A 13,293-nucleotide genomic window follows, 5' to 3' on the forward strand; every position below is an offset into this window, starting at 1 on the left:
CTATAACTTTTATCGCAGAAATCGAATTTTAAAATTGAATACTTCTTAAGGCTCGTTGATTAATTTTAAATAAATCTGTCTTAAAATTTTGGGTTGTTATTTCAAAAAGGCTTTTTAGCAAAATGACTTAAAACCAGCAGATCTATGCATATTACGTTTCTTACAGAAATTCGATGTTAAAAAGATTCAAAAATTATTTTATTACTCTTTATTATTTCCGATCTGCTATTTTAAAGCCAAGACCATGGACATTGTAAATCTTTTCGGTGTACATTTTTTTGAGCCATTACCAAGCTAATGAAATTTTTTCTCTCTGTGTAGCTGGTGATTTCATTAAAGCGCGTGCGCTCGAGGATTTCACTGCGGCCGGCTCTCAATTATAATTCCGTTTGATGGCAGCCCAGAATCGTAATGTCCTTCGTGCGTTTTGCAATAACAACAAAGAAATGAAATTAGCTCGAGGCACAAATTAAGCGACCCTCTATACCATATACACACACTCACACACAACATACAAGTGTATATGTATGTGTGTGCGTGCAGGGCGGATAATCTAACGCAATTAATCGACTCGTCACTACGCACACATGTCATTGTCCTCCGCTGTAGTTGGAAATGTCAGCGGTCTAATATGCAAATTAATCTGAAATTACAGCGCACGTTGCGAGTTGGCGGAGGGCGGTGACTTTGCAAGAGAAGCGGCCCTACCTACCTTCTTTTGGGGCGTGGCAAGCGACGCTATTCATGTGTTTTAATTAATTTTAATTGCAGACAAACGCTTGGAGTGTTTCTGTGCGTTCGGTTTGCGTATGCGGCTTTCAAAGTGAAAAGATTAATTTGAAATGCATTCAATTCTCCATTGTGCTGGGTCTCGTACGAATTGATAGCCCCGAAACTAAATGCAAATCTAAAAGACATTATGCAAATTGTTTTTGGGCCCAAAAACACATTAAATTGATATCAATCTACAAGGAAATAATCTAAATATTAAATATGTAAGGCTGCTGAAGCCCGAGGCTTCAGTTTGGCCATTATACCAGATGACGAACCCCCAGTAAATTCTGAACCAGCGACCCCCGACCCCAAAAGCATGACCAATCCCAGACAAATTCAATCAATCAAACAAGGGCCAGGCCAAAAGCAATGCCAATGCCGTTACGTGCCCGTAATGAAGTCCTGTCCAAATTTGCCTTTTTCTAAATTAGCACAAATGTTCTTTTCACGACGACGAAAGCGGACAACGATGGCAGCGATGGCAAAGGACATGATGGAGGTGGAGGTGCAGCTGGTGGTGGTGGTGGAAAAGTGGCAATGGCCCTCTGCCATCGGCTCCTATCTGCGGCTCTGTGGCTCTGACTCTAGCATTGTCTCTAATTTCTCATTAATTTGCTAGCGAAATCAGTGAACACGGTGCGGCGCTACCGAAATGACAACAAGCTGAGAGCCAGACACTAAGCGAATTAGTGCTACTGATTCTGGGATAGATGACAAATTTTCAGAAATAAATTTGTATTATACTAAACGTTTCAATTTTGTAAAATTATTGAATAACAATTGATAGAAATTACTGCATAAGAGTAAGAATGCCAAGCTAATTGTTTATCAGATGACCGAAATAGTAATCTTGTTATACAACAAATAATTATTTATTAACAAGTAATAGTAGTTATGAGAGAAATATATAATATTTCCTAAGTGTGTTGATCAAACCTTTTAATAAATATATGTTAGCCAAAATATTATATGCCCTAGTCCCTTAAAATTATAATATTAAATATATAAATATAAAATATTGTGTTTAATTATATTCTCTTAGTATAGCACATAAATATAATTTTTTTATATATAATATTTAATCCAAACTATTAACTAAGGTAAAATTAGTCTTAATATCAGTTCCACTCGAAATTAAAATTTTAAATTTAGAATTCACTTATAAAACATTTCTATTAATTGGCCGAGCCAACAAATATTCACAAAAAATCCAATATAAATGCAATCTTCAATGCCTAATCGTTCCCAGTGTAAACGACAGGTTGAAAATGTAACGACAAAAGCGAAACGAGGCAACAGGGCGTATGAGCGCTCTATGCAAACGACGATTGTGGACGGGGGGTGGGAGCGAGAGAAAGCGAAAGGGAGCGAGAGGGAGGATGGCCAGCTCGGGGCAGGTGGCATCGAATGAATGCTCGTCAGGTGTTTGCGGTGGTTTTTCGAGTATTTTGCCAGAGACCAATGCCAACGAACGCTGTCAGCGGCACAGCCACTGCCAAAGTCAATAAAAGACATCGGATGGTGGAAAATCGTGGGCAGCTGGTGCGGCTGCCGCTTCTGCTTTTACTTCTGCTCCTGCCTTCGACTTAATTGAAAGGCGTTTATTTGGCTTTAAAAACGTAAATCAAATTCATTTAATTCCCCTCTCCTTGCCGTTGCCGCCTTGCCCTTATCTTTTCTACTTTGAGCCCGCCCCACGGGCGTTTGCCTTTGTCCGGCAATTACAGGGCACTCGACACTTGGCTGACTCTGTGGCAGATCTGCATGGCCATCCGCATCCGCGTCCGCATCCGCATCCGCCACATCCGGCAGCTCATTTTATAGCTTGTATTTTAAATAAATGTCTACCAGGGCAGTCGGGCGATGGGCCCTTGAGTCTCTGGCCAAGCAAATTTCCGCGCTTACGCCACTTGGGGCAAACAAAAGGCGTTCGCTCGACATTGCCCCGGCATTCGCTTTTGTTGGATTAGCTTTGATTAGATTTCTCTTGTTTGCAGCTCCTTCGCCATCCTGCCGCAGAGTGTCACTCAAGAGGCAGAGGCACCTGTACAGGCGGCACACTGGGCTTAAAAAGCTTGATCTTCTAGCTACCAATATGTAAAATGGATTTTTTCCCAAATGAAAACATGACACTAAAAAAGGGGAAATAAATTATAAATTCCAGATAATATGAATAACTTATAAATATATATTTTTACATTACAAAATAAGCATAGATTTTTAAAACAAAGTATATTGGAAACATCCAATTCCAAGTCACCTTTGCAAAACAAACATTTTTCATTAAATTAAAATGAATTTAAGCTTTACGAATATTGAAAGGACTCATAAGTTCCAAACATAGTTAATTATTTTTTCTCTGTGCATCGGGTGACTTTATTGGTCCATGATTATATTATTTTTTGCCTCTTTCCCATTCGCTGCTAATTTTTTCTGGCTCAAAGTTGGGCGCGCTTGCCCCAGAGGTCGTTGAGTGCTTTAAAATTACATTTCCGTGTCGAAATTGCACCTGTGACTTCGTAGAGCCGGAGGCCCATAAAATGGGCCACTCAATCTGTGTGACTCATTTTGTCAAATTATTTGGGGGATTTATGCGTTGGCAGCCATTTTTTATTCGCTTACTTTAATGGCAGTCAATTTATTGCCAATAAATTTGTAGCCAAAAAGTTTAGAGCAAGCCAGCAAGGCCGTACCGAGTAGCAAATTTTTATTTGGCCAAGTGATAAACTTTCAACATATGTGCGGGCCCCGGAGGGTCGACGCTGTTTTTTCTTATTTTTTGGCAGCAGCTCAATTTCGGCGAAGCCGAAGCCGAAATCGAGGCCCAGAAACTGCAGTTAAATTCAATTTGTGCCGCGCTGCCTGCAAATGACAGGCAGCCAAAGTGCCATTTTAAGCGCCAGCCAAAAATTGTCGCCCCTCGTCCAAGGACGAAAAGGACTACCACTCGTTGTCGTTGTCGTTGTCGTTGTCGTCTTCATTGCAGCATAATTTCTGGCGCGGCTTTGTTGGCGCGATAAAAAAGTTTTTTGGGACGCCGCTATCCCTTGTTGTCCCTTTTATTTCCGTTGATTTAATTTTAAAAGGCGCCGCTCTTCTCGCGACTGAAGCACTTTTATTTACATACATTTAGCCGCTGTGGGGCGCCGTTTTGGAAACTGTTTTGGCTCCGTTTAGTTGGCCCCAGTGCGAGAAACAGAAACGCTGGACATTGTCAGTCACTCACTCACTCACTGAGTCACTCACTCAGTCACCCAGTCATTCATTCATTCAAACGGCGAGCATTTGGCACTGAATGCTGTCCAAAAGGCAGCCAACCGTGCTTGGCACTCGTCCTGTTTCGCCTTTGTCAATTTTAATGAATTAATGCGTATTTTATGGGCAAAGTTGCCCTGCCTTGCCGCAGCATGAAAGTAAATTAAATAAATTTATGCCCCTGGGCCCCTTCTACGCCCCCTCCCCGCCCCACCCGATTTTCCATGTCTATTATCTAAGCATTAAACCGGTGGTGTATTGATACAGAATCTGAACAAATTGAAAACGAAAATTGTTTGCCATTTGATGATTGTGCAAACTTTGCTGGCCATTAAAATTATATTAAAAAGTTTACACAGCTGAATGTACTTTCGACCGATTTAAATTTGCTTTAATTTGCATTAAGTGGCGCTTTAAAGTCGCACAACTTGGGTCTAACTTTTGACACTTGCCACAAATATAAATCGTCGCAGGCGGCGTGAAAAAGTGTCAGGCTTTTGCGGTTGCAACACAAACTGCCAAGACTCATTTTTCACACTACGCACAAACAGAGCGAAGGATTGAGAGAAAATCCGGCAAAATCACATTGAACAAAAAGAACTGAGAAATTTGAAAAGCTTTTATCATATTAAAATATATGAAATAATCTGACAAGATTTTTTAAGATAGATGGGGAAGTATAAAAACATTTAAATACACTTTATTCTTGTAAATATTTACAAAAAAAATCTTTGTGCGCATCATCAAGAATAGAATGTAATTAAATGTTATTTATAATAAAGCTTGTATAAAACACAAAAATCTTTCAACGCTCTAAGTAGGCCTTGAAATGTATACTTTGTAATATTAGATTTAGACATTTTGTTGTCAGGAAAAAGACTTTCCAAAAAAATAAAATTAGATTATTTAAGCGTTAATACTGAAATCACAATCTTTTTCAAATAATTTATAAAAGTATATACAAATAATGAATTTTCATTTTTCATTGCATTCTCGCAGACATTTTATAAATTAATTTGATTTCTGTAGCATACCCATAATTTTTTTTTTATATAAATTTTCCCAACATATTTTAAAATTAATCAAACCCTACAAACAAATTATTTAGTATGTAAAACGTTTTTGTTTTGGTAGATATCCAAATCTTATATTTTAATTTTTAACTTTGGGATTACATATTTTTTTGAAGTGCATGGAAAATGGAGTGCCAAGGAGATGCTTGACTGATTGTGCGCGTTTTGGGGCAAAAGTTTTTCGCATTAACTTCCGCTGCACGCCGCGTCGCATTTGAATGCGATTTTGATTTGTCACTCGCCGCCTCGCAACAAAAGCCGCCGCCTACTTAAAAGCGCAGAGTTAGATGGCGCGGGGCGCCCAACTTTTTCCGCCATTTCCGCCGCCCACTTGTCGCCGATCATTGGTTTCCGTTTCCCCTTTTCCAGAACTCAATGTCGAACTGCAAGACTGCAGAAAGGAGCGAAAGCGAAGTTAACTTGACGACGTGCACAAGCGCATTTTGAAGTTTATGAAAAGGGCTGAGGCCGAAGCTGTAGCTGCAGCAAAGGCAACTTTCTGAATAGATTAAGTTGGAAGTTTTGCTCATTTTCAGCATCGCCCAATCGAGGGCTGTCGCTAAGACGGGGGCTACAAAATTATATGCCCCATAAAAAAAAAAACAGGAGAAATATCAACTTAATGACGTCGTGGCTAGGTGGCAAAGTGGCAGAGGAAAGAGTCTGTAGTCTGTAGTCTGCAGTCTGGAGATGGTAGACAGCAAACCAAAATCAAAACTTTCCCAAGTGTCATTAAAAGTAACCGAAAAAAAGCGAACCAGATAGCGAGCAAGTTTATTTCCATTCGCATTCGCATCCCCAGTCGCAACTATCAACTATTATCTTGTTGATTTCTTAGCTTTTTTTGTCGTCGACCTCTTCAGGGCTTTTCACGTAAGTTCTAGCATAAGTTTTGTGTGGGTGCACAGAGAGAAATATATATATATATATATATTTATCTAAATAATGATACATTTCTAAATGTTTGTCTTTCAAAATTATTACCGATATTTTAAGTCTAAGAAATGGAAACTGAGGCTTAAGGTTAAATATACCCTTAAGTACTGCTTTAAATATGCAATACATGTATATCGTTTATTGTATCATTTTAATACATATATAGTCTATGTACGATCTAGTTTTTTTTTAATTTCAAAAGTTTTAATATGATAAAATGCAATTAGATAATTGTGTTTTTATTATTATTATTTATGATTAAAGTTTGAAGTGTATTTTCCGTGGTGTATTTTTCTCTTAGGGATTTTGAAATTTGAATGGGTCAAACTTGTGCACAAAGGCCAAGTTAAGCCTTTTGTGATCGACAATGAAGGGCGGCAAACAGGAACAGCAGAAGAGGAAGGGCTGCCAATTACAGCAGGCTGAGCTGGCCGAGAAGCCTCGTTAGCAATGCAGCACAAAAATGTAATTGAATTATGAGAGCCGGCAACAATATCGAGGAAACTAATACTGCCACAGCAGTACTGCTCGCTAATCAATTTCCCCATTGTGCCGGGCCCCTTTGTTTGTCTCATACTGATTCCGATTCCGATTCTGAATCTGAATCTGGTTTTATTTATGAATACGCCTTGTGAAACGAATTCGAGTTCGATGTCGGGGAGGCCTGAACATATTGCATGTGATTAATCAGGAGCAGTGCTATCTGGTTATGGTTTTGGCCATGGTTATTTCCATGGTTATGGTTATGCGGCGACTGCATCGACAAGCAGACGCAATTTGAGCCGCCCACCGCAGTCGGATAATTGAATTTCAGTTTTGTGCTCGGTCACGAGTGTGGTATTAAATGCCACATATACATCGAACCCCTTGAACTGCCCGTCATCGTCTTAGCACTTCGGGTATGGCTTAAACTGCTGCAGTCGATTGATTTCTGCGAATTTCCCTAATTGGCCAGCTAGCATAGAGTAGTGGCTGGGTTTTATGTTGATCCTTTCGACCAGCCAAATAATTAATTAGCTGTATTAAAACGAGCACACTCGGGGCGTTGTGTTTTATGGGCATTATAAGAATGCGAATTAGGGTCCTAGTCTAATCGGATTTTTAGTGTCTGGCAGTCCACTAAATTACTGCGATAAGGAAACTATATATATTAATGCCCCAGGGCCAAATCATGGGAAAGTGGACAAGTGTGCTCGGAGGTTTTGATTAAGCATAAGGTGTTGATTGATTTGGAAACTCAAAGAGACTTAATTATTTTGAAGGATTAGGAGGGGGATTACAGTTGTGGCGTAGATGCCAAAGGCATGCCATTAATTGGGGTATTAAGTTTCTTTTGTTTTCATTTCAATAACTTACAATCGACTTTCAAAATGAGTAGTGTCTATGTCTCCGTCTCCGTCTTTAAAACTAAAACTAAAACCACAAAAACTTTCAGTTATGGAGAATTTTCCACACACACATCTTACTTGGTAAAGTTTGCACTGTTCACCGCAGTTTAAAAGTTAAGCCAGTTAATTAAAAAGAAGCTGGAGCCAAGGGCAGAATTGTTGCATAAATTTAGCTTCCTAAATGAAAAATCCACCCATGAGTGCTGTTAACCTGATGATGAAAAGTAGCTCAAGCCGGAGACGACAACATATTTGCGATTATTTCCCACGCGGGCACTCAAGGCATAAAGAGCAATAAATTAGGAGGCGAAGGCTGCGACGAAGGATGCTCTGTTGTCCTGGCAGGAGGATGTCTTTGAAGCCGGCTCCTTGGGCCCCGAAGGCAGCAAAGAGCCACTTCAGGTGTAGTTGAAAAATGTAATTATTTCGTAGATTTGCGCTCGCTTAAAATAAACATGCGGAAAAAACAGTATTTACAGACGGCGGGCCGTGGGACAAACCGCTCCCAAAAATCCACCACAGCACTTCAAAAGGCCAAGCCCTTAAAATATTAAATGAACGTTAGGCAATGCACAAAGAAAATCATTTTCTTGATTTAGAAACAACTGATTTTAGAATAATAACATAACTAATTAAAAACAAATACATTGTTGAGGCTGAAATATTTGTAGTAAAGTTAAGACAAAGATTTGTTTCTAGATTTAGAAATAACAGATTTTGAAAAATCAACAACCCTAATTCAAATCAAACACCTATTTGTTTCTGAAACATTTGTAGTGAAGTCTAGACAAACATTAAATTTAGATAAAATTTAAAAGACCTATAGAATAACTATTTTTCTGTAGATAACGAATATATCTTACTCGAAATAAGTTTTTTATACATGTTTATATGTTTGAAGATGAGAAACTCAAAACATATATGTCATACACTTTCTATATTACGAAAAAGATGCTAGTATACTTATACTAATTTTGAAATTTATTTGGCAGAGCATTCTAAGTAAATGCGTAAAATTTATAGTCTTCATTGTTTTAAGGCTAAAAACAAATTTAAACAAATCTTTAGGTCTTTAAGAAAAACTACTCAAAATATTAAATCAGTATGAGGTGGTTTTCGAATTTTAAGACAACCTAACTAAATATTAAATTGATGACAACTTGAGTTCTTCTGAATGTTTTTTTTCTGTGTGCACTCGAATAAATAGTTTCTGGCAAAATGAGCTCAACGTTTCTCAAAAGAACCGAAAGCAAATAGCGAGGGGCTGGGAGCTGGAAGGCAGAAGGCGGAGGCGAAGACTGAAGGCTGCTGATGCTCATTAATTAAGGAAGTGGCAACTGAAAAGCCTGCGAAACACGCTCCCCGGACATCTTTTTTTTGGTTACTGACCTGATGAGCAGGCGCAACATTTCTGAGCCAGGCATAAAAATATATATATATACATAGGCAGCCCCACCTGCACTGGGGGTTTATGTATATAAATCAGTTTTATTTGCTTTCACTTGTTCTGCTCTAATATTTTTTTGGGCCACTCGACCGGCATTTGTTTGCCCCGGCGTCGACAGCTGCTTGTGGCTTTCAACTGGTCCCCATTGCAGTTTGTTTTTTGGCCCCCTTTCTGGGCTGCTCAAACAAAAAAGTCGAAAATTAAATTATTAATTTATTGCCCGTTGCTTGGGAGTGCCCACGTTTCTATGGTCCATTCACTCGTGATTTTCAGAAGGCAGCTGGGAAAATACAACAAAAGCGAAACGTAAAACGAGAGAAATTCACGTTGCTGTGGCAGAAACATTTCGCGGTTTTCTTCGACATGCACCCTCTCGGCTGGCTAATTATTCATAAATTAGGCGCCGGTAGACGGGGGACTTCATTTGCCGTTTGTTTGTTTATTTAACAATTTGCTGGGCCGGCACAAGTGCGGCAAAATGTTCTTTGATTGGAGTTAATGTGCTGACCGAAACAAGGATCGATGCTGAAAAAGGTTTTGTGGAGTGGGTCAATGTGAGAGAAACCGTAAAAATAGTTTTGGTAATTAGTAGACTGATCCTAATTATGAAATTCGTTTGAGCATACTAAGTAAATGTAAAAAATTCCTTCTCTTAATTGAGAAAATATAATATCTCTTAGTTAGTCATACTACTTAACTTGAGCATACTAAGTTAATGAACAAAATTTTAATTCTTAACAGTGAATTAGGATATCTTTTAGTAAATCTTAAAAATAAATTTCTTATTTGTATAAACTTTTGCCGGTACTTACGATATTTCTCCGAATGGGGTGAATGCATCTTTCAACTGTTGCGTTTCGATTTCGGCACTCAGGTCGCCCACAAAAATGTGAAACTGTTCTGTAAAGACAAAGTGAATGGAGACAAATTCAGCGGCAATTAAGGATGTGCAGGAGTTAAACTATGGTAGCTTAGTTTTGCCACCGGTCGGCCAGACAAACCGCACTCGACTTCGGTCCAGACAGACACTTTAGCTGGTGGGCCATGTGTGCCCGGCCAAGTGGCAACTACTGGCTGAAATCGCAACCTGCAATTGTCCCCCCTTCGTTTGGTCGGTGTCTGTTGCTGATTTGGGGCTTGACATTATCAAATGCCGCCTGTCAGACCGGTTGCCGAGGACCTCCCCTCGGAATTGTGTCTCCGAGACCCAGAGCCCGTCACTCTCGTTGCCACTTTGCTTGCCAGCTATTTCGGCACTCCGGCTCCAGCTCAGGACCAGAGCTTCTGGTTCCGCATCCGGTTGCAGCTGCAATCGCCGGGTGCCATGTGCCCAGTGCCGAGTTGCGAGTGCCAGGATCTAGCTGCCAGGTGGACACGAGTGTCATCACAAGTGCGCCAACGTGTCATGTTTGCATGCATGCGCTGCGAGCGAGTACAGACGAATGTCCCTAAATTGATTTCCCCAACAAGACTTATAACTAAAAGCTGATTTTCGTAACAAAACATTCACAGTTTTATCAGCATCCGATCAACAAATTTTTTAGGGTACTAAATTATAGTTTTACAAAAAGTTAGACTACATTGATGGTATAAAATACAGATATTGCAAAAAAAAAACCTATAATTAATTCTTCTAAAACATAAATTTACATTTCAAGTCATTTAAGTATTGAAAGACGATACAAAAACTATTTAAAAATGTTTCCTTTAATTATATATGTTTGTCAGTATAATTTATGGAGGCTTGCCTGTACCTAAGGCCGAATCAGCAATGCTGAAACTGCTTTTCGGCTCGCGTCCGTGCCAAAATGACATAGTTTCGCATTACAAGGAAATTGCACTTGAATGTGCCAGTCAGTGGTGTATGGCTGGTCCTATACGCCCTCCTTTCCCACTTCCACCCACCTATCGCCCACCATTCCACCTCATCATGTGTGCAGTGGAAACATAGTTGACAAATATGCCAAAAAAGAAAACTCCCCTAGCGACATGAATTACAATTCTAGTGGGTGGTTGTGTTTGGGTGGTACGGTGGTGTTGCGCATCGTCCCGTAGCTGTGGATACTTTCATTTGTCCGTCCGCTTGTCCGCCGGAGCGACAGGAAGTTGTGCTAAGCGTCATTTCCGTTGTTTTGAGTGATTGCAATTGAGATACGGTTTTTGCGGTTTCTTTTTTCGGCCACCACTGGGAATCGCTGTCTCCCTTTTTTGGCCAATGGAGCACGTGTCGACGCTTCTCTTTTCACTTAAGCGGTTTAAATTGCACTCGACTCGGATGTCTGCCTAATGTAAAATGTGACCTTAAAGATTCACTAAGAGAAATGTTCCAAGTCAAAAAATATTTCAATTTCAATTATATTGTGGAATTTTAAGAAATAGCCATTTTAAGCTATAAAAAATGCTGCTCTTTGCAATTAAAGGTTCCTAATACTTTAGTTGTATATTATACTTCATTAACAACATTTCCTTCGTATAACTTCTATGTTGTTGTATGTGTGTTGTATGTTGTAATGAAAATAGGTTACCTCAAGAATAGTATACAACTAAGTTAATTAACCTAAAAATGTTGAAATGCTAACAAATCGATTTCAACATTATTTAAAATTTCATAGAGCTAAAACCCGAATACACTTGACTCCCAAAACAATATTTGTTGCCGTGTAGGTCACGCAAAAAGGATTAAAGGGAAAATTTTTGACTGGGTCGGGCATTCGACTGGAATGGAATGTTGCCATTTTGATGTTGACACTCAAATGCCTTTATCTCGGTGGTAATAAATTGTTCGGCAAATCCCCCAAATCAATCGCTGACCAATTTATTTTATGCAATCTCTGCATCTGACACACCCCTTTCCCTTTTCCCCTTTCCCTTGCCCTCCCCTCTAGAAACCGAATGGAGCCAACAATTTATTGCCCTAACTAACAAAACTGCTGCTGCAATCGCTGCGTTTACAAACCCCAAAAACTCGTCCTGTCCCCTGACCTTTCTCCCCCCGAAAAACAAAAACAAACCGCGACAAAAACAAATGCACATTAAATCTGCACCAGTTTCGAATTTTTGTTGGTTTTAGTCAATTGGTCAGTCGCAAAACAATTTGGTCAGGGCATTTTATTTGCCGGCGGCAGATTTTTCAGCTTTCTCTGTGTTTAATTGCACAGAGAAAGCTGAAAAATCTGCCGCCGGCAAATAAAATGCCCTGACCAAATTGTTTTGCGACTGACCAATTGACTAAAACCAACAAAAATTCGAAACTGGTGCAGATTTAATGTGCATTAAGTTCCAGTCCATAAAATTTGCATCAAAAGGCGACCATTGACCTTTGGGCGTGTCCATAATTAAGAGCCCAAAAATATACCCATCCGGCGAGGCCTGCTGCTGCATTACGCACACAGTTCCACAATTAAAGAGTCCCGGGCTCCATTAAAAGCCAACGGGCAGGGCAAATGGGCAAAACGGGCCACTTCCCAGCATAAAGCAGCTGGCCAAAAGAATTCACAGCCAAACACCAGAGCACGAAAATGAGCGAACATCAACGGCAACGGGGGGTCCGTAATTCGACATAAAAATATCGTAAATCTTAAATTAGAAATTTCGCACATTAAAAACTTGGAAATTGCATTTGGCTTTCTGGCTTCAACTTGGTCGTCCATTGGTATTCAGGAAAAAGGCGAGAAATTTAAGCGGAAAACGTCCTAAAATCAACATAAGGAAAAATAAGTGGATAAAGCCGAAACAAAAATTTGTTTATTAGTGTATTTATTGTGCTTGAGTATGTCATTAAGATAAACAAAGATCTAAAGGGTAAAAAAATGTATAAAAAATGTAACTATAATTTAAAACAACGGTCAAAAAAACATTTTCTTTGAATAAGTTATTTAAATTTAGTTAGAACGTAATTAATGTGTTTACTAAGTTAAAAAAGTTAACGCTGAAATGGTTGGTAAGTCATTTCCGTTAATGAGGCTCCAAATATAAAACACTAGCTTACAAAAAATTCATATAATATTTAAGCCAAAGCTCAGCTAAATTTTCTTCAAGTGCACAAGTATTTTGGCCTGATTCTGTGTATATTCCAATGTGTATATGTGTGGTAACAGAACGAAGCTTGAGCCAAACTCTGAAAGGAATCAAGGATCCCGGGACTGGCCTGCATAAAGTCCATTGGCGCACATTTTTAATGAGTTGGACATAAAAAAGTTTTAGCTTTTGAAAAGCTGCTGTTGAAATGGAGCCAATGAAATCCACACAAACACCCCGAAGTGCCTCGATGGCAAATAAGGGAAGCGAGCAAGACGATGGATGGATGGTCCGTGGGCCATTGTCTCTGCAGGGATTTGAGTGTTGTCCTGCCTGTCGTGCGCTGTTTTATTGCATAATCGTGAGTCAATCAGCGGCCGGAGGGAATCCTTGCCAGCTTTAT

At 39.5% G+C, this 13,293-nt stretch overlaps 1 protein-coding gene across 14 annotated transcripts in view; it reads right to left on the minus strand.

The window, feature by feature from the left end:
- LOC128262711 (cytotoxic granule associated RNA binding protein TIA1) overlaps positions 1-13,293 on the minus strand; it is a 100,901-nt gene that overhangs the window by 34,854 nt on the left and 52,754 nt on the right. For all 14 annotated transcript variants that reach the window (XM_052997211.1, XM_052997267.1, XM_052997158.1 and 11 more), the window contains one exon: positions 9,686-9,773. In XM_052997211.1, the coding sequence (XP_052853171.1) occupies positions 9,686-9,773 (88 nt within the window). The remainder of the gene's footprint in view (positions 1-9,685; positions 9,774-13,293) is intronic.

The sequence above is a fragment of the Drosophila gunungcola genome, chromosome 3R (assembly GCF_025200985.1).
Source record: "Drosophila gunungcola strain Sukarami chromosome 3R, Dgunungcola_SK_2, whole genome shotgun sequence".
Classification (NCBI taxonomy): Eukaryota; Metazoa; Arthropoda; class Insecta; order Diptera; family Drosophilidae; genus Drosophila; species Drosophila gunungcola.